At 46.9% G+C, this 21,636-nt stretch overlaps 1 protein-coding gene across 11 annotated transcripts in view; it reads right to left on the bottom strand.

Moving 5' to 3' along the window:
* The window catches only part of cacna1g (calcium channel, voltage-dependent, T type, alpha 1G subunit), a 101,814-nt gene that overhangs the window by 48,421 nt on the left and 31,757 nt on the right, over nucleotides 1-21,636 (bottom strand). For all 11 annotated transcript variants that reach the window (XM_031894868.1, XM_031894872.1, XM_004918488.3 and 8 more), the window contains 3 exons: nucleotides 4,769-4,880; nucleotides 3,463-3,596; nucleotides 1,378-1,475 (listed from right to left, as the gene is read on the bottom strand). In XM_031894868.1, coding sequence (XP_031750728.1) covers nucleotides 1,378-1,475; nucleotides 3,463-3,596; nucleotides 4,769-4,880 — 344 coding nt within the window. The remainder of the gene's footprint in view (nucleotides 1-1,377; nucleotides 1,476-3,462; nucleotides 3,597-4,768; nucleotides 4,881-21,636) is intronic.

Raw genomic sequence — 21,636 nt, 5'->3', positions numbered from 1 at the left:
CAACTGCAATTAAGACTTCATTATATTTCCCCTCAGGCCCCAGCGTGACCTCTCAATCGTACCGTGTCCCGGAACACGTGAAAATTGCTTCCCTCGAGTGCGGTGACGAGTGTCAGAATTGTCAATGGGAAGTCTCTTCTACCCAATTCATCTTTATTGTCTCAGTGCGGATACGTATTGATCATGGGGGGGGGGGGCTGCTTCACATTCTAGATTTCTGGCTTATGTTTTGGTTCCTACACTAATGGCCGCTCTACAGAGCCTTCCCGTAAGGCTTTTCTTCTTCTTCTGTCTCCTTTAGCAGACACTAAGCAGGCTTATTGTGCCCACAAAACTTTTTCTAGCTATACCCATTGAGATATGCTCATCGGAAAGTCTGCAGATCTCTGCCCGATTTGGCCATCCATGTACCGGACCTTATTGGGTTGAACCAATTGTAGCAAGACCTGTAAAATGGCCAGGGGTGGGACTACATTGTCAGAAACAGGCACCAGCCTTTGCAGGTGTTTTATTGGCCAGGATATAATACCAGCCAGTACCTGAGAGGGCGTGGGGATGGAGTGATGGCTGTGGTGGGAGCAGGGATTGAAGGTGATTGGGTGCTTACATGGGTGGGTCATAGGGGGGCATAGCTTTGCAATGAGGAAAGGAAGGTCAGGGAATTACAAGGTAAATTTCCAGTATATTTGTAAGCCTGGCCCTCTAGGCTGTCTCTCTGGGCTGGAAAAATACCAGCACCTATGTGTGAAAATTAGCCCCATGCACCCACCAGGATCCCGTGACCGACAGTTGGCAGCAGTGTATGGGTAACTTAAGGTTCCTATCTCTGCATTTGGTCTGCGGTGTCCAACAGAGGCCACTGTAGCTGCCATGACACACCAGCCCAAAGCCCAGGTTCATTCCATCTGACCACCATGCTGCCATCTTGTTTCATTTCCCCAGGGCTCCCTTGCATCTCCCCTGGCCCAGCTCAGTACATTAATGCCAGGAAGTTTATGACATGTGTATGTGGCCAGGGCGGGATGGCAAGATGGAACCACATGGCGGTCAGATGGAATGGACCTGGCAATGGTAAGTGCAGTTACAGAAGAAGAATTGCACTTTCCTTGTGCACAATGGGCCTGTATTTGCAATGGGGCCTGTAGTGGCGGTTCCTTCTGCCCCATTGTTCATCCAGCTTTATCTAGAACAGTTGCCATTCCCTTGTTGTACTTTACCAGCAGCAGTAGGAGGGCATCAAAGTGGACAACCCTGGTACCGTACAAACGACGGGCCGTCCCGCCAACAAAGGGCCCAATTGTGTCTCCTACGCGGGCGATGTCTTTTGCCTTTGCACAATGGCCGCCGTACATTTTACAAGCCTGAAAGGACACTTACTTGGCACTCGGTTAATGGCTCTCAGCGGGCGGAGGACTCTGACAGTGCGCACTGCGGAGAAGGTGACATTTTGGAGGTCTAGAGAATATTCCAGCATCCTAAACACAAAAACATAAAGACAATATTCTTATTGAATGCAACCCTTTTTTATTCTCCTCCCATTGGGCGATTAATAATGGAAGGGATCGGCGTGACTTTGGGTCTCACGCGGCGCTTTTTGTGCGGATAAATTCTTTTTTTTTTGTGGGACGGGAAGACACTTTTTGATTGAGCGGCCGAACGGGTTTCACCGCCACCTTCTCCCAAACGAATCCCAGACTCTGAGCGAGCCAGCATTTTAAAGGCACAGCGCGCCTGTCAGCAGTGAATGCCTTTCCAGGAAATTCCAGTTCATTAAATAGCTCCCCAAGGCTACTCTGTGCTCCACGCAAAGTCGGTAAGACATGAGATCCGAAACGCCTCAATCCTCGGCAACACCACTCATATTCTTGGCCGCGGCGCGCGGATATTTATGTGGATTCTTCGCTGCAGCCAGGGGATTCTTGTGCGCTGAAACAGACTTTAATTCAAACCAGGTGCCTGCTTTGTTTTTGAAGGAAAGAGCTCACAAAAGGCGAGGGTGTCGGTTTTCCCCCCGCGTGAAAGCAAAAGAAAATGAGGCAGCGTTGCCCCGCGCACACACACGAAAATAAAGACAAGGCCGGGTAACACCTCGTATGAAAATTCCAGCCTGCGGCCCAAATTGGATGCAAATAAAAAAGAAACGCGGGGAGGAGGGGGGAGAGAAATTAAAAAAAGGGCTGCGGTTTGCACGATCGGCATCCCAACGCTGACCTTTGGCGATGGCAGAAACATGGCTGCTGGGCTGAAGCGGCTGGTACAAATATGTCCTGTCTGGGCGGAATTCTGCTCTTCCCAAATAGAAATAGAATTCTAACTAAAGTTCCCTTGATTGTTTTTTTTAAGGTGATTCGGCTGTGAGGCAAGGTGGGGGGTCTTTAATCAGTAGCAGCAAAAATAAACACCCCTTTAGGCATTCTAGGGTTTCTTTTTGTCTTTGTGAGTAATCACCCCCTATCCTAAGTCAATGGGAGCTGCCATCAAGCACTGGGCAGGTATTGGTCCAAAATTCAGCACCATGTGCTTTTCAGGGTAACATGGGGCAGGACTTGGTGGCAATTCCCACTCTCTATAGGGGTAGTGACTGTAGTTAGGCCCTTGCCCTAGGCATCAGGCTGGCAATCTGTGGGTTCCGGCAAATGCCAGAGGGGCTGCTGTAAGGTGCCATAGACAGTCACTATTTATTGGGCTGGGGGGGGGCTGTTTGGGCCTCTGGGTACTTGGAATGCCAGGACCCAGGCCCAGACTGGCAATCTGTGGGTTCAGGCAAATGCCAGAGGGGCTGCTGTAAGGTGCCATAGTCACTATTTATTGGGCTGGGGGGCTGTTTGGGCCTCTGGGTACTTGGAATGCCAGGACCCAGGCCCAGACATATTTACAGCATTATTTAACTCTACTGTATAAGGAAACATATGTATATAATATACCTTATACATTACCTTATATACAGTATATTAGGAACACGGTGTAACATAGGATTAGTTATACTGCCTGCGTTGTTTTTCACGCCATAAAGCTTAAGCGCCCCTGTCACGCCGCCACCTCCCCGGCTGAACGATCCTCCCCCTGTGACTCTCAGCTCATTGCTCTCTCTAATTGCAGGGGAGTTTAATGGCACCTCTGAGTGTCTGTTCACTTAAAGCACTATGCATAGATAGACTTAACCCTTACAGCCAGCGCACACATTGCAAATCCCCCATATCGACCCCTGTAGTGGGATACTGCCATTGCATAGGTAGGTAGATAGGTGTATTGCAAAGTTGCTTGAAATTGTTATATTTGGGCGGAGTTCCCCTTTAAAATGGTTCTATAGTAGTTACTGGAGGCATTAAAAAGCTAATGTACAATTTCAACAGATCGTTTATTTTATATTCTTGTCGATGCGCAGAAATGACTATTATTGTAACAAAATCTATTTTTATAGCGATATAAGAAAAAATCATTTAGCAAAATAACGGCTCTTACCCTGCCACCACTATAACGAGGTCTAGGCAGTTCCAGGTGTCTCCCAGATAGCATTGCTTCCCGAATATTCCCAGGGCCAACATCTTTATAATCATCTCCACCGCGAAAAAGGCAAAAATGAAATCATCGAAGCCCTGGAGCAAAACGTAGAAAAAGAAAGAACTGAGAAACGATTGGGAATCATTCCATAAATGCAAATAAACTCCCATCATGCAGCAGGCCAGGACTGGTTGGAAAGGCCACATCAACTGTTCTAGAGCTGTAGGCTACAGATTGGACGAGAAGAACCCCCTCTAGAATTGTCAGAGGCTTCAGATTGGACTTACTCTGTTCTAGATGTTGCAAGAACTTGTGCAGATGGGATGGCCCTGTTCTAGAGTTGAGTTTGAAGAGTGACAACCCTTGTACTAATTGCACACCCCTTTCTACAATTGTCAGAGGCTGCAGTTTAGAAATATTCTGGTCTAGAGTTTGCAAGAACTTGTAAAGCTTAGACAGTCCTGTTCTAGAGTTATTTGCGTTATTAGGGTTTAAGGAGAAGACAACGCTTCTTTAGAATAGTCAGTGTAGGCAGTTGTGGTGACAACTGCACACCCCCTTTTTAAGTTGTTGATGGAACATATCCTGTTCTAGAGCAAGAGCTTGCAAAGATTAGACACCCCTGTTCTAGAGTTGAGTAATTAGAGTTATAAGAGTGGGCAACCCTTCTCTAAAAGGATCAGTGTCGGCTGACTGGACACGAGTTCTACAGTTAACAAAAAAGGTTGACAAGTGAGCACTGTGTATTGGACATATCCGGTTCTAGAGTTATTAGAAACTGTTGCTGAGGCAGTGGTCAAGCTCTAAACTTGGGTCCCCACGAGCCTCTGAAGGCTGAATCCACAGTTAATCTGGGTCCCATTCCATAAAAAGTTAAGCAAAGGTGCTCCAAAGTTTCATGAATGGACATAAGCAGTTCTAGACTTGGAGAAAGTTGTCCCTATAATGACATGTCCTGTTCTCAAAAAAGGATTATGTCAGTCCCTTGACTGGACATATCCAAATCAATAAAAAAGCAGGGGGGTCATTTTGGCACCCCATCTTTTAGAGTTATTAGGTTGGACATATCTTTTTCTAAAAAAATTAGGAACACACATTTTATATTTTTAAGAGCCAAGCTGGTTTCTAGGAAGGATGCCAAGTTGGGCCAAAGAGTCAACCAGAGACCCCCATAATCTGAACCAATTCGGTGATATCTGGGGGGGCTGCCAGCTCACAATGCATTTCTATGCACATTGATGACATGGTGATATTCAGTTGTACTTACCTGCAGGATCTTACAGCGCTGAGAATCACAAGCAATGTCTTCACAGGGGTGGAACATCCCTAGAGTCACGCAGTTGAGGAGGATGACCAGCATACTGAAGCGCTCAAACCAGGTATGGGCATCGCAAAGTCAAGGAAATCAGCGGAACAGACAGAACCCATGCAATTCCTGCACAGTCACAGGCTTATTAACACCAACATATGGTTAGAATGTCATATTGCTTCACTTTGAGGGTTACCAACCATGTACAATCGGCCATATTTACCTGGATTTTGTTGACCAGTTGCCCAACTGTCAGGGGTATCTATGACACCTTTGTTGGACAAAAATCTTACCTGTCTGGGTGGAAAAGGCATCAGTAGATGGGCAAATTACACAATGTCCAACCACTTGGCCTACAGAGCCATTGGCCGGCTAACTACAATGTATTGCCCCCTCAGGAGAAAAAAGAGGTTATGTTATAGGACAGTGATCCCCAACCAGTGGCTCAGGGACAACATGTTGCTCCCCAGCCCCTTGGGTGTTGCTCTCAGTGCCCCCAAACCAGGGAGTTATTTTTGAATTCCTGACTTGGGGGAAAGTTTTGGTTGAATAAAAACAAGATTTCCTACCAATTAAAGCCCCCTGTAAGCTGATAGGGTGCATAGAGGCTGCCTAATAGCCAATCACAGCCCTTATTTGGCTCCTCCATGAACTTTTATGGTGCTTGTGTTGCTCCCCAAGTCTTTATTGATTTGGGTGTGGCTCACGAGTAAGAAAGGTTGGGGGGCCCTGTTATAGGGAATAACTGCTTTACAATATGAGCCCCCACTATTCTAATGTAATGGACAACCCGCTGATTGCTAGCTTTGGGTTACAAATCAAGGGCAAGCGTTACTCCTTTTACTCCATGTGCTACAGGAATGACCCAGGACAGTGGTTGAGTACATTTAACTTGCCCTTTGCCACTCAGGGGTTACAGTAGCACTGCCAATGGTTAATGGTGAAATGCCAACCAATCGGAAATCCTTTATTCCTCTATTGAGCCGACCTGTTATGGAGACAAAGTGGTTCCTCTCGGACAGACTGATATCATACCCCCCTGGGATGGGAGCCAGTTATTCTTATCTGGGAATGATGCTTATTTAATGGCGAGACACGGAGCGGGCGCAGCTGACATGCACTGGCCCAGAGAAATCTCTTGCACCAATCGTTTTATCCAACCAAGCGCGAGAGAGAGAGGCTCCCCTGTCATTGGTTCCCCACACCGGCTGTATAGATGGATATATGGATGTTATTGCGCCGGGGCTTAGTGTCAATTAACCCGGAATCTGCTCTTTATTCACTTCCCACTCGCGTGTAATCCGGCCAAATCCCCCAATTTCGTTAGCTGAACTCTCGTTCTCTCGGAATTCTGTGACATGTAATGTAATTGTGTGACACGGCCTGGGATTTCGCTAGAACATTCCGAGGGTACAAAATGGATTTTGTGCAGCTGTCACATACGTTGGTCTTCATTCACAAGCACAGACATTTTTCATAATCAATTGAGAGCTCAATATGCCCTGTTTGCAGAATGTTTCCCTACATTTACCCCCAGATGCTCCAACTAAAGGGGGACTATACCCTATTTTTTAAACTGGGATTATCTTACTATTATTTTCAGGGCAGTTCTTTGTATATATAAACATGATTGGACCAAGCCCTGCACAATGCGATGTAAACACCAAAATAAAAGGCTGCCTAATGAAAGAAACCATAATTCTAAGCAATTTCCCAATATACATTATTGGCACATTCCTAGTGGATATATATATATATATCTGTGTAGCCATTTCTATTCCCCACTCTGTAACAATGTAGCTATGTATGTATATATGTATGTAGCAGCTCTATGGGACAGATCTAGATGTACATAAAGGGACAGATGGCGACTTCCACTGCAGTTCTAGTTACAATTGCGACTCGGCACACTACTCTCAGCATTACAATAAAAGCCATGAGTTTGCTGTAAATATGTGATGGCAGCGGCGGAGGAGTTTATATGGAGGGGTTGCCTTCTGCTCCATGGCTATTAAACAGGGACAACAATGATGTGCGGATCCCTTGCGAGCACTCGCAGCCCTGCGCGGTGGGGGGAACACAAACAGTATCGGGAAGGTGAATGGGAACAGCTCTGTCAGCGTTACTGCCCCCCTCGCCGGGTCTACAGAATGGGGACAATGAGAGAAGTCAGGGTTGGCCTCTTCCCCTCCAGCTGAAACAGACTGATAATGTGGAACAAGATGGAGGAGCTGTGGCTGTAGCGCCAGTGGGACAATGAGAGAAGTCAGGGTTGGCCTCTTCCCCTCCAGCTGAAACAGACTGATAATGTGGAACAAGATGGAGGAGCTGTGGCTGTAGCGCCAGTGGGACAATGAGAGAAGTCAGGGTTGGCCTTTTCCCCTCCAGCTGAAACAGACTGATAATGTGGAACAAGATGGAGGAGCTGTGGCTGTAGCGCCAGTGGGACAATGAGATGTTAAAGGCAGTTGTGTAGCTCTGATGGTACCAAGTCTAGTCACATAGGGACTGTACCAACTGGCAGCACTGGGGGCCCCACAGGGAAACCTGTTACAGGAGTCCATTGAGCTTCTTCTTTCCTGTGTTCCACCTTAATTACATCCCCCCTTCTCAGTCCCTTTCTCTATTCTCTCCGACCCCCTGTTCTGGCCCTTCGACTATTCTACTCCCCCTTTCCCTATTCCCTTTCTCTTTCTTTCTGCCTCTCCTGACTTTCTTTTCTCCCGTCTTTCCTAAATTTCTTCCATTCTGCCTTTTTTTCTAGTCCCCCCCCCTTCTCTATACCTGTTCCTTTTTGCCTTTTGCTCCTCCCCATCCTATTGTTTTTCTCCCTTTTTTGTCTTCTGTCCCTTCCTGATTTTCTTTGCTCCGCCCACTACTTTTTCTTTCCTTTTTTCCTCTCCCCTCCTTCTCTGTACTTTCTTTTCCTATTGACTTTCTTTTCCACTTACCTTCTAAATGCCCCCCTTTCTTTGCTCCTTTCTCTATTTCTGTCCCCTTTTCCTCTTACTTTCTCATTCTTTTCATCCCTTCTCTGCCCCTTCCTATATTTCCTCTGTCCACTTATGACTTTCTTTTATCCTCCTCCTCGTAACTATTTCCCCCCTCTCTCCCCCTCTCCCTCTCTCCCCCTCTCCCCCCTCTCCCCACTTCTTTGCCCCTCCGACATTATTGTATCTGTGCCCACTCCTACATTTTTCTGTCCCATTCGGAATAATTGGATGTGCTGCTTCCCCTCATTATTTCCTGATCAGCTGACGCCCCACGCCCAGTCCGATTTGGCCATAGCGTAACTCCCAGGTATGAAGGAATGTCTGAGATGACACTTGGAGTTTGGCCAATCAGCTTAATGTGCAGGGGGATTAGGGAAACCACTTCAATAACTCCATGTCCGATGGAACATAATGATCCGGTCCTGGCACCAGTAATGCCGTGTTCCACTATAAACAGTAACAGAAGGTCTTTCCAATTCCAGGACTGGATTATTATTCAACTAATGACATGGAATGACATCTCTGCAGTGTCCAATGGTCTCTTTTTTCAAGGTGGCGCTTGGAGGGTAGAGAAAGCCTGGGATTCTGACCACACCTTGATCTGTACAAGCCAAGATCTGATTCGCTTAGCCAAGCTCCACCCCCTTTTCAGAAGATATGGCTTATTGTATGGTGACAAAACTCCCATCATCTCTTTAATGGCTGTGAGTTATGTGAAAGGGTTGCTATGGTGTCAGGCCTGACTGCGCCCCCCCCCAATACCCACCCCTGGAACTGAATACCCAGAACTCCCAGTACCAAATATTCCTTCCTAATAGCACAACTGAAACTTTATAGGCGCAGCTCCTTTCCCAATTGGCTTTGGCACAATCTCCATTTCTTTATAAACCACAGGGCTAACAATTAATTATAGCTATTTCTAAAAGGTGGAGGGGGGGGGGGGGGGTCCAGCCAAAGCTTTATTTCAAATAGTGTTTGTGGGTACTTAAAGTCAGTGGTGTAACTGATAACTGCCCCCTAGAGGGCAAATCAGGGACAGAACAAAAGGTCATAACAAACACTATTAATACCAGCCCCGGCCTTGACCCTATGATACTGGTTAGGCAGTGACCTGCAAAACATTCACCCCCCCTCCCCAATACTCTCATAGCAAATCCTATACTGGGTGGCCCTGATTGGTGGATTCCAAAATGGGCGGTTCTTACTCGGAAGTGGGCAGGGCCCCGTCTGCTCATTATCTGCCCCAGCTCTGTGGGATACAGCCCTGTGAGATCTGCCCCCCGCCCCTGCCCAGCTGGGAATGGCACACACATGGGAGAGACACTGAGCACCCGATGTGCCATGTTTGCCATTGGTAATTCAGTGCCTCCCCACACACACAGGTAGCAATACCTTTAGCAGCAAGATATATAGCGATAGGGAGGGCAGAAGTCAAGAGGATAGCAGTATCACTTTATAGCAGTGCTGCAAAAACCATAGAGAAGCAATATAGCAGCAACCCACCCATATGTATAAATACAATTATACAGAGAAGGAATGTTCTGGGCACACAATAAGCTGTACCCCCATACTGTACTGTCTAAGGGAAACACTATGGCACCTCCCTCCCATATGTATAAATACAAATATACAGAGAAGGAATGTTCTGGGCACACAATAAGCTGTACCCCCATACTGTACTGTCTAAGGGAAACACTATGGCACCTCCTACCCATATGTATAAATACAAATATACAGAGAAGGAATGTTCTGGGCACACAATAAGCTGTACCCCCATACTGTACTGTCTAAGGGAAACACTATGGCACCTCCTACCCATATGTATAAATACAAATATACAGAGAGGGAATGTTCTGGGCACACAATAAGCTGTACCCCCATACTGTACTGTCTAAGGGAAACACTATGGCACCTCCTACCCATATGTATAAATACAAATATACAGAGAAGGAATGTTCTGGGCACACAATAAGCTGTACCCCCATACTGTACTGTCTAAGGGAAACACTATGGCACCCCCTACCCATATGTATAAATACAAATATACAGAGAAGGAATGTTCTGGGCACACAATAAGCTGTACCCCCATACTGTACTGTCTAAGGGAAACACTATGGCACCTCCTACCCATATGTATAAATACAAATATACAGAGAAGGAATGTTCTGGGCACACAATAAGCTGTACCCTCATACTGTACTGTCTAAGGGAAACACTATGGCACCTCCTACCCATATGTATAGTATTGTAGTGATGTGTTGGCTGGACATTTTCCGAGCCATCACTGACCCTAGTTCACCCCTTCTCAACCTGGCTGGAGGGTAAATAAAAAGACTGGGTCCTGCCCATCCCCTCAGTTGACATCAGAATGGAGCAGGCCCCAGAGACCACCAATGAAGAGGCTGGCTTACTGAGGCTCAGCCGCAGGGAACAAATGAAAATAATAAGTGCGCTGCGGAGAGGCAATGATGACCCAAACCCAAAGTGGAGGACTATTTTTTGGCCTGAAGTCACCAGGCCTGTGGGCTAAAGGGTTGGCCGCACATCTCTACAGCACTGTCCCTGGCCCAAGTCCAAAACAGACACACAACAAAGGGCGTGATTTTGCACTAGTGGCAGGGGCAATAGCAAATAGGGCCCAATATCTTCTCACAGTTCACTAAATATTCAGAAGATAAAGCTTTTTATACACTGGGTCTGCTTGGCCTGAGACTGCTGCCTGGGAGCCCCCGGAGCTCCTCCAGAGAGCAGTTTTATCGGGATTGTGGCTTTCTGCTATCAGTGGAAGAGCGGGAGCCCTGCCAGCAGACACACGATGGGGAGGACAGCGCTACTGCAGAGGAAACCCTTCTGGGCTTCTCCTCATGCAGAGATAATGCGACGGAGCCAGTAAATAATATTACAAGGATGAAGCTATTAGCGCTGCCGGGGCCAGGGCAGACATTACAGGAACATCACGAGGCTCCGCAGGTCTGCTCTCACTGAGCATCTGACATTTACAAGGGTTCATTAACATAGCTCTGGCCAAAAGAGAGGCGTGAGCAGATAATGATAATAATTCTGGGGTCTTCTAACACAGCAGGAGGGCTGCGGGCTAGACATTTCCTATCCTACCAGAGCTGTACCTCCCACAACCCCAGCTGGGGGCTCATCCTTCTCCAGAAAGGTATCTAGGAGCACCAGTACACCAACTGTTTAAGGAAAGAATATGGCACAACTGTGACTTGGCCATCCACCAAAACGTAGTGATCGGATCAGCAGAACAAGTAGGAAGAGCCTCTGTTGTCTGATGAGGCCCATGTTGGCACAAACCAACAGTGAGAACAACATCCCTATGGGAAAGTATGGTGGAAGGTGGAGCTGGTAGCCTGGGACTGGAAACTAGGATTGAGGGAAACCAAATACAAGGCAATTCTAGGGGAAACTTTGTCTGTCTGCAATAGAATTGCGGCTAAGGCGAAGTTCACATTCCAGAAAGACTATGGTCCTAACCAGTGGGGCTGGCCATCTTGGGAGGGGCTACAGCAATGGTAACCAGGGACTCAGTCTGAAGGCCGGTAAGGGTGAAGATGGGCGAAGAAGGGTGAAGAAGGTCAGTTACTGTGAAATTCGGAGATAATGCCTATTTGCTTTTCTGGATACCAATGTAAGCCCAGCTAGAAGTTAGGGTGAGCTTTGGGATAAGGCCTATTTGATTTTTGGATACCCCAGAAAGCCCAGCTGGAAGGTCAGTTAGGTTGAGCTTTGGGATAAGGCCTATTTGCTTTCCTGGATACCCCAGAAAGTCCAGCTAGAAGGTTAGTTAGGTTGAGATTTAGGGTTAAAGACTATCTGCTTTCCTGGATACCCCAGAAAGCCCCGCTAGAAGGTCAGTTAGGTTGAGATTTAGGGTTAAGGACTATCTGCTTTCCTGGATACCCCAGAAAGCCCAGCTAGAAGGTTAGTTAGGTTGAGCTTTGGGGATAAGGCCTATTTGCTTTCCTGGATACCCCAGAAAGCCCAGCTAGAAGGTTAGTTAGGTTGAGATTTAGGGTTAAAGACTATCTGCTTTCCTGGATACCCCAGAAAGCCCAGCTAGAAGGTCAGTTAGGTTGAGATTTAGGGTTAAAGATTATCTGCTTTCCTGGATACCCCAGAAAGCCCAGCTAGAAGGTTAGTTAGGTTGAGCTTTGGGGATAAGGCCTATTTGCTTTCCTGGATACCCCAGAAAGCCCAGCTAGAAGGTTAGTTAGGTTGAGATTTAGGGTTAAAGACTATCTGCTTTCCTGGATACCCCAGAAAGCCCAGCTAGAAGGTTAGTTAGGTTGAGCTTTGGGGATAAGGCCTATTTGCTTTCCTGGATACCCCAGAAAGCCCAGCTAGAAGGTTAGTTAGGTTGAGCTTTGGGGATAAGGCCTATCTGCTTTCCTGGATACCCCTGAAAGCCCAGCTAGAAGGTCAGTTAGCGTGAGATTTGGGGTGAACACATTTGCTGTTAAATATATTATTAGAACTATGGCTGAACCACAGATACACTAATGTTTTCATCTATCTGTAACCCTGTTATGAGCTAAAAAGTGGGGCCCTGGAAGGTTGAGCCTCCAAAGAGGTTGAACCAAGAAATGTCCAACAACCAGTACGTTATCAGCCAAAGCTACGCTGTAGTGGTCATAACCAAGAACCTGACTGGCCAAATCAAAATTCAGACTGGTGCATGCCACCAATCAGTGCTTTCCATTCTAATGCTGCAACTGAAAAGTCTTATAAACCCTCATGGAAGCACCTGAGATACTTGGGGCAATAGGGCTTTCTCCATTGCCCGGCCCAGCCCAGCTCAAATTCCCTTTATTAGCCCCAATTCAATCTAAACCCGGTCTTTCTGTAGGAAAAACTGCCTGAATAGAGGATGTAAATAATAATCAGCTGACACTTATCCCTTCTGCAATAAACAGCTTTGCCCGGCTGAGTGTGACTGCGCCTAACTGCCGGTCGGAGGGATTCAGAACAATATTTAGTTTGGATTTTACGTAAATGACCCGCGTATTTATTCTCTGGCTCTTTAATCCCCATGAGCTTCTCCAACCCAGTCACTGGGCTCATTTCCATCGCACACGATTTCCCTCTCGCTTTTCCTAAAGGGTATTTACAACCAAAATTTCTCTTTTTTTGCAAAATAAAAGAAAATATAACTCTAAGCAACTCTCCAGGTTACTTGTAATGTAATTGCTGTTGAAAGTAGGGTGTGTTCCATCTGCTGAACACGAATGTAAACACAGGGCCAGTGCTGGTCACTATGGCAGAGAAGGTAGCCCCCCCCTAGTGGTGGGAAGAGTACATTGCAGCTCAAACAAAATGGCTGCTGTAGTCCGGGAATGACCCAGGCAAATGCCAGAAGGGTCGCTATTTATTGGGCCGGTGGTAGAGTTGCCATCTGGCTGGTATTTAACTGGCCTAGTCAGTAAATCCCCAACTAGAGCCGGTACTGGTATTACAAATTTACCGGCAATGTACTCACCGGTAATACCCTATATACCCCCCTCCTTTCCTCATCTTCTCTGCGCTGGTCAGCCTTTATACTTACAGGCCCATCTCTGCCCCCCCTACTCTGCCCATTACCCCACCCATTAACCAGTCACATTCATTCTTTCCCCACTTGGTCCACCCATTTCCCCTGCCCCTTACATCATAGCCCCACCCCAAATGATTACATACACCCTTCCCCCCCAGCCAAAGGCCTGTAAGGTGGCAAAGGTAGCTGGGGGGAACTGTTTGGGCCTCTCTGTACTGGGAATACCAGGGCCTATTTTGAATCCCAATTCAGACCTGAGTTGACCCAAGCATCACTAGTAGGCAGGACTGCCCTCTTGGGGGCAGTAGGGGGCCCAGAATTGAATTGATTTGTAAATTGAAAAAGGGGCAAGACTTGCTTATGGGCGGAGTTTAAATGGGGCGTGTTTGCGCTTAATGGGTGTGGCCGTGGTAAAAGGAAGCTCTGTTGCTCAGCAGCTTTTTAAATTGGGTCCCCTAATTAGTTGGAAGGGTTCCCTGCCCATGGGGTTCTGGGGTGCAGGGGGACAGTGGGCCAATAGCCGAGGCCCCAGGCAGTAGTAAGTAGTATAGTGCTAGATGTGATATTCACACAAGGGCACCCACTGTGGCACCAAAGGACCCAGCAAGTAGGTGACTCGCCCACAAAACTCTCTGAATCCCATTACATCTTTATTCTGTTTTATTGTGCGGTTTCCCCCCCTGTCCCTTCCCCATTGGCCCCTGCTCCTCTGAGTACTTTCCCAGATGCCCGTAACCCAGGCAGGGGTTCCATATGGAGAGCCAGACCCACAGGACCCATGTTGTTTGTGCGTACAGACTGATCGGGGGGGGGGGCATCCTCTCTCTCTGAGGTTATGCAACTGGCGGCTGGTGAGACGGGGCTAAGCTCCTAGGGCCGGGGAGTTGGGGCGTTTGGAAACAATTTGCGCTTGGCTCATTCTCGGGGCTCAGATTACAGAAGGTTTTGATCAAGGCCGCTCTGCCCAAGTCTGAGCAGCGAGGACGGCACGCTATGTCATTCCAAGCTACGATGCATCTGGAAATGGCGCGCTCCCCCCAATGCAGCTGCTGAGGGGGTTACACTGCTCCCATACAGACTTTATACTGGGCCCCTTTTATTATATATATACTGTATGTACAGGTATGGGATCCCTTATCTGGAAACCCATTTCCGAATTGCGGAAAGGCCATCTCCCATAGACTCCATGATAATAATAATTCTAATTTTTAAAAATGATTCCCTTTTCTCTGTAATAATAAAACAGTACCTGTACTTGATCCCAACTAAGATATAATTACCCCTTATTGGGGGCAGAACAGCCCTATTGGGTTTATTTAATGGTTAAATGATTCCCTTTTCTCTGTAATAATAAAACAGTACCTGTACTTGATCCCAACTAAGATATAATTACCCCTTATTGGGGGCAGAACAGCCCTATTGGGTTTATTTAATGGTTAAATGATTCCCTTTTCTCTGTAATAATAAAACAATACCTGTACTTGATCCCAACTAAGATATAATTACCCCTTATTGGGGGCAGAACAGCCCTATTGGGTTTATTTAATGGTTAAATGATTCCCTTTTCTCTGTAATAATAAAACAGTACCTGTACTTGATCCCAACTAAGATATAATTACCCCTTATTGGGGGCAGAACAGCCCTATTGGGTTTATTTAATGGTTAAATGATTCCCTTTTCTCTGTAATAAAAAAACAGTACCTGTACTTGATCCCAACTAAGATATAATTACCCCTTATTGGGGGCAGAACAGCCCTATTGGGTTTTTAGCAGACTTAAGTTATGGAGATCCAAATTAAAGAAAGATCCCTTATCTGGAAAACCCTAGGTCTCGAGCATTCTGGATAACAGGTCCCCATATCTGTATAAAAAAGGACTCTTTATGGCTTTCCAGTACCCTCCGATAGCCGTTGGCTGTATTTTGGCTACAACTGAAGTTATTCTTTCCATCATTTTCAATGAGTCATGTGACACGAATGACATCACTAAGAATCAAGGAAAGCTGATAGAAGGCCCGTTCCCTTTAAATATATATATAGGCAGTTATTTCCAGCTCCCAGCATGTCAAGCTACTACTACTGGGAGATGCCGTTCACTTGCCAGTGCCCAATTGAATAGTGGGGTAACGGGGGGGGGGTTGTTTATACTGAAGCAGAGAAGGTCTCTTCCTGCCTGATTGGACGCATGGCTGCGCGAGAGAGCGGGAAGGAGCGATATGGAATGGCTCCATTACTTGTGTTTTGTTTTCTTCCCTCAGTTAAAACTGCAAAGTGGCTAAAAGCAGAAGGCACCGGGATTCTTGGCAGAGACGCGGCACAACTGATTATGGAGAGAGCCAGAACCACCCCACTCACTGCCTGCAGCCCGGAGAGGGACACACAGCATACCCAGCATGCATCTGCCTCAGGTTCTGCATGGATATAGCCTCTCCCTACTATTCCACACTATGTAGGTCCCAGTAAGTAAGGGCCACAAATACCTTTGGTCACACCAGCCCTCACTAAAGCGGAATACTTTGTATTTAAACTGTAAGAGCTGCTTGGGGGAAACCCAGTTACGCAGTGCAGCCCCCAGGATAATACTAGATTGTTTCCATAAAAACATTGGTGGAAATGAAAACAAATAATAATAAAAACAAGTAGCTAGTCACATATATAATATACATTTATATAAATGAAAAAGACTTAGAAGGAAAGCACCTAATTACTCTTGGGAGAGATGTCCAAGGTCCAGGAGGTCTCATCAGCAATGCCCATTGCACCCATTGCACCCATTGCGCTACACAGAAGGACCCACAAAGGGGACCACCCGATATCCTGAAGGTCCTCTTATACATTTAATCACTGCTCTATTCTATAGGGATAAGCTCAGCCAGCCTGAGTAGTCTATCCAGGACCCACATCCACCCGTCCATCTCCAAATCCCAGTGCGTTCTCTCTAAATTAAGGTCCAAATCACAGGTGGATTTAGCTGATGGCTAGGGTCGGCTGAGCAGTCCCCTAATATGTACAGATCCTATAGTGCCATTAAGTTTTCTAACAGGTATTTATATGGTTTAGTTACCTTGCCCCTGTATTAATCCACCAGCTTGATCTCCTGCTTGTGGGCTGAATCCTTCCCAAAGGCTGGTCAGCACTATAAAGGCACTACTGAGTGATGTGCAGGAGAAAATACACAAATACACAGGGGCATATGGCTGGTGTGTAGCAAGGCAAGTAATGCCCTATACACCACTTTCTAGCAGATGAAGCTGTGAGCTGATAGCCAATGGCAAACCTAACAGGGTAGCCTCCAAATCAAAATACACAGTCAGTAGCCTACGATGCCCGGCGGCAGTAACATAACCCCCAGCATATCCTTGCCCACAGCACTATAATGAGCGATTGCAGTTCCGCCGTATCCTTCCCCAACACATTCTGCTCAACATTTCCTCTAAATTGTGATTTAAAGCAAAGAAAACATTGCTGATCCCAGATTTTCTGTGTCTCCTGTGTGCGCAGATAACAAATTCCCTTTGATCGGCGGCATAAAGGCGGCTAATGGGGAAAAACACGCACAAAATACGACAAAAATAAAGCAGAGAGTTCCCTGACGCAGGCAGGATAAATGTAACGGTAACTTATTGTTATTATAGGGGAGAGTGGGTTTGGCGGATAGAGGCGCGTGTGGGAGGTAACTAGGTGCTGCCCAGTCACGGGTCATGTTTTTAACTGGAAAGTGCTGGGGGGTACAGGGATACGCAGAGACAGGTTTAGCGCAAGGTAACTGCCCCGAGACCCCAGCACACCCCAACATTGGGTGGTAAGGCTGTAAAACAAAATAAGTGCCCCTTGTATTAGTGAGGTAGGAATCCAATTGTATTCAGGTGGCAAAGCCCCTCTAGATACGGCTGGAGCAAAATTACATTCAGTTTCTTGCACCCCTCCCCAATGAGGAAGGTGAATGTAAGATGGGATCCTGAGGTTCTGTAGTGCCCAAGATGGGGAACAGGTACTAGCCAGGGTGAGGGCTAGCGGTTCTGCCGGAGGTGCCTTAGGAGCACAAGATAGTGTTTGGCATCTCCAATCAGGATAATTAGTGGGTTTGGTCTAACTGTGACCAGTACTGGTCCAAAATGGGGGACAGGATCCAGTCAGACAGGTACCAGCTACAGTGAGGACTGGAGGTTCAGAGGTGCCTTAGGAGCACAATATAGTGCTGGGCATCTTTAATGAGGAGAATTGGTGGATTTGGTGTAACTGTGACCAGTACTGGTCCAAAACGGGGCACAGGATCCAGTCGGACAGGTACCAGCTACAGCGAGGGCTAGAGGTTCAGAGGTGCCTTAGGAGCACAAAAGATAGTGACAAATGATAGTGTCAGGCATCTTCAATGAGGAGCATTAGTGGGTTTGGTGTAACTGTGACCAGTACTGGTCCAAAATGGGGCACAGGATCCAGTCGAACAGGTACCAGCTACAGTGAGGGCTAGAGGTTCTGAGGTGCCTTAGGAGCACAAAAGATAGTGACATAGATAGTGTCAGGCATCTTCAGTGAGGAGCATTAGTGGGCTTCAGTGGGTTTCGGTGGAACTGTGACAACCAGTGACCAGTAGTGGGACCTGGGGGTTAGTGTGGTTAAGTGATTATTCCTGGGGATGAATGATATAGAGTCCTGCATTGGGTCGGGCACCACAAAGCAGTCCAGTTTAGCTGGGGGTGTCTCTATACCCTGCCTGGGTACCATGATAAAGTGAAGGCTCAAATTCAGATCCCTATGTCTCCAGGAACGAGAGTTCAACCTCATGAAGTGACTTGGCTTCTGGTTTATACAGTTCCCAGATGGGGATAAAGTAGTTGGGGCGGGTAGTCTGTCTGGGGAAGGGGGAAAGCAGGTTAGAAGGTCCAGGTTGGGTTGCAGGTCCAGATCTGCCCAAGAGGACCTTGCTGGAGTCCAGGCTGGGAGATACGGCCTTCCCTGAGCTCCTGTAACATTGCGGCTCAATAAAGAACCAGTCCCATTACTGGTACAGAAACCATTGAATTGACACAAGCACCCTGAAGGGCCCGAGCTGGGTATCAGGGACCCGGGTCAGCCATAATGGCCTCAGGGTCCCATAGTGAAACCCATACTGGATGATTAGTGCAGAACCCACTGTAACCTGCACAGAATCCAACTCTATCATTTCTCTGTGCTGTAATTATGGTTCCAGGAGAAGTTAATTGGGTATTACGCTCATGTGACTGCGCGCCCAGTTGCTAAGCATTATCTTCTCCTTCTATGAAACATTCCTATTAGCGCAGATGAAAAAGTATGCAAAAAAAAAAATATCTGCAAAGAAATAAAAAAAATACAATATTTTGAGGGTTTCTATGGGTACCACAGACCTGTGTCACTAAGTGAAGTTCACTGGTTTCTATAGTTACCAGAAATATGTGTCAGCGGGCGGTACTTAGTGGTTGCCATGGTAATGGAAGCAGATTTTCCCTTCGGAGAGTCGGCATGTGTAGAGATATTGCTTCCTCAGCATTGGTGTCACTGTGAGATCTGTACATCAAATAGCAGATGTTGTGTGTGTCCCCCCCCCGCCCGGGGGAGCCTAAGCTGAAGAGCTTGCAATCTAAATATTTCATTACTGCATTAGCTGCTGATGGAACAACACCTGCCAAAGAAGGCTAAATGGACCTGGAAAAAGCATCCCCCCCCACCCCCAGACTAAAGTCCAGGGAACACTGGAATGGTTCGAAGTTTTATGAGGTTATACTAACAACCCCCCCCGGGTTATAATGTTCCTACAAAGATATGTGTGTGGGTATTCCTATGTAGAGTTATTCAAGTGATGGGATAGGGGGGGCAACACTGCCGGCAGGGGGGGGTGGGAAGTACTTGCAAGTAATAGGGGTTCTAATATCATAATTATCTGTCAGATACTAAATGCCATTTTCCCCCCCATAATGCCGCTTGTTTCACTGCTCCCTATGCTGAAGGTGATGAGTTGCAGCAGATGTTGAGCCAAAGGTTGTTTCGCTGTAGCGCACATCTGCAGGGGAATCCTCGGCCCCACCCAAGGTGGCCATTATGCTAACGCACGGCGGGGGGAATACGGCTAATAAGGCCGCAGCTGCAGTGTGTGTATCCCGCTGTGACCGGCCGCATTGTTACAGTGGGAAATTGGCTCAAAAAGGTCATTTAAACTGTAGATGCAGAACTGTCAAGGAAAGAGTCTCACCCTCCATCAATGTTACAGGCAGGAGCAAAGGTCAATTTAGGCTTGAAATGCGTTGTATTGTAAGACTTGTATACAGCACTTTATTAACTACACTTTTACCCTGTGTCCTCTACTATTGGTGGGTGCTCAGCTGCCCCATGATGTCACCCAAAGGAACATGGACCAGCCTCTGAGCCTGGGGACTATTTTCTCAGTATCTGCCAACTGTGGCTCATGTGTATTGCTCAAATATAACTCCCAACGTCACCCAGTCTCTAACATCACTAAATGCCAGTTGCCAAACCACCATGAGGAAGAGTCCTACATAGAGCCAAGTACCCACAGAACATCCACAAAGTGGTCTCTATTAGGGGGAAAATTACTCCCACAGGTACCCTGAATGGGTGGGTTCATAGCTGATTCACCTCCAGGATTGATGTCACCTCCATGCTACAGTTACACCACTTCCAGTTGACATGGTTTTGGGACTAGATTAATGCTTAGCCCCTGTTGTAGGTCTGCGTCCGGGGTGAAGCAGGTAGGTGGGTCCAGGAAGATTGGCAAGTCAGCCCCTAGGCAGCTCTAGGTTGGGCATGGGTCTTCCCAACTGGACCCATGTAGGACTCTACTACATCATCACGTATCCATTGTCCAGTATGACTAAATGGGTTTGGGCACTTCCCAGTACTGTGTGTAATGGGTCGCCCAGTGGGACAGCACAAAATGGCTGTGATGCCATAAAAGGAAAGTAAGAGGAGGAAAGAGGAGTGATAGGACTGACTCACTGTGACACCATTAATCACAATTGCATTTAACCCAAGCGTTTCTATGGCTGAGCATGAAGCCTCCATAACTACGTGTTCAGTCCTGGACCTACAGAGATTATCAGACCCTTATTATTCATCCCATAAAACTATCATTCTAGAGCCTGAAGATCATCATTATCCAAAAAATATGAAAAATGCAAAAGTAAAATCGAAGTCAGAGAATTAGGAAGGACCAACCCAGTAGAATGGCTAGAGAAGGACATTGGAGGAAGGAGAGAAGCTCCAAGAGGGACATTTATATTGGAGACAAAAGGAATAAACTCTAATGGGCACTACCCATTGGAGAAAATCAGGGACATCTAAGCTACACAAGTGACTAAGGGAAAGCTACTTAGTAATCTGAAATAAGCTCATCACCTCCTAGAGGGAAAGCCAAGTAGAAATACACTTGGTAAAAGACCTGGAAAAAACTTCACTCAAAGGAGAAAATACTGGAACTGGAACTCAGTAAAAGACCTGTATCTTCTAAGATGTGAGAATGGACTAGGCCAGTGATCCCCAACCAGTGGCTCAGGGGCAACATGTTGCTCCCTAACCCCTTGGATGTTGCTCTCAGTGCCCCCAAACCAGGGAGTTATTTTTGAATTCCTGACTTGGGGGCAAGTTTTGGTGGAATAAAAACAAGATTCCCTACCAATTAAAGCCTTCTGTAAGCTGATAGGGTGCATCAGTGATCCCCAACCAGTGGCTCAGGGGCAACATGTCGCTCCCCAACCCCTTGGGTGTTGCTCCCAGTGGCCTCAAAGCAGGTGCTCATTTTTTAATTTCTGATAAGGAGGCAAGTTTTGGTTGCATAAAAACCAAGTATAATGCCAAACAGAGCCTCCTGTAGGCTGCCAGTCCACATAGGGGCTATCAAATAGCCAATTATAGCTCTAATTGGCACCCCCAGGAACCTTTTTCATGCTTGTGTTGCTCTCCAAAACTTTTTCCATTTAAACATGGCTCACAGGTATAGAAGGTTGGGGATCCCTGGGGTGCATAGAGGCTGCCTAATAGCCAATCACAGCCCTTATTTGGCTCCTCCATGAACTTTTATGGTGCTTGTGTTGCTCCCCAAGTCTTTTTACATTTGACTGTGGCTCCCGAGTAAGAAAGGTTGGGGACCTCTGGACTAGACCAATGGTGGACAGCTAGGGACAACAAATGGACAACTCCATTCTTCTTCCCGAGTGACTGAAGAAGGACAATGACTATAAAGTGATAACAGGGACCTACAGGATGGAAGACCACATTACATGGAACTGAACAACTCAGAATATGGCCGACCAT

The sequence above is a fragment of the Xenopus tropicalis genome, chromosome 10, assembly GCF_000004195.4.
Source record: "Xenopus tropicalis strain Nigerian chromosome 10, UCB_Xtro_10.0, whole genome shotgun sequence".
Taxonomy (NCBI): Eukaryota; Metazoa; Chordata; class Amphibia; order Anura; family Pipidae; genus Xenopus; species Xenopus tropicalis.
The sequence above is the reverse complement of the archived record's forward strand: the minus strand, read 5'-3'. Positions and strand labels throughout refer to the sequence as shown.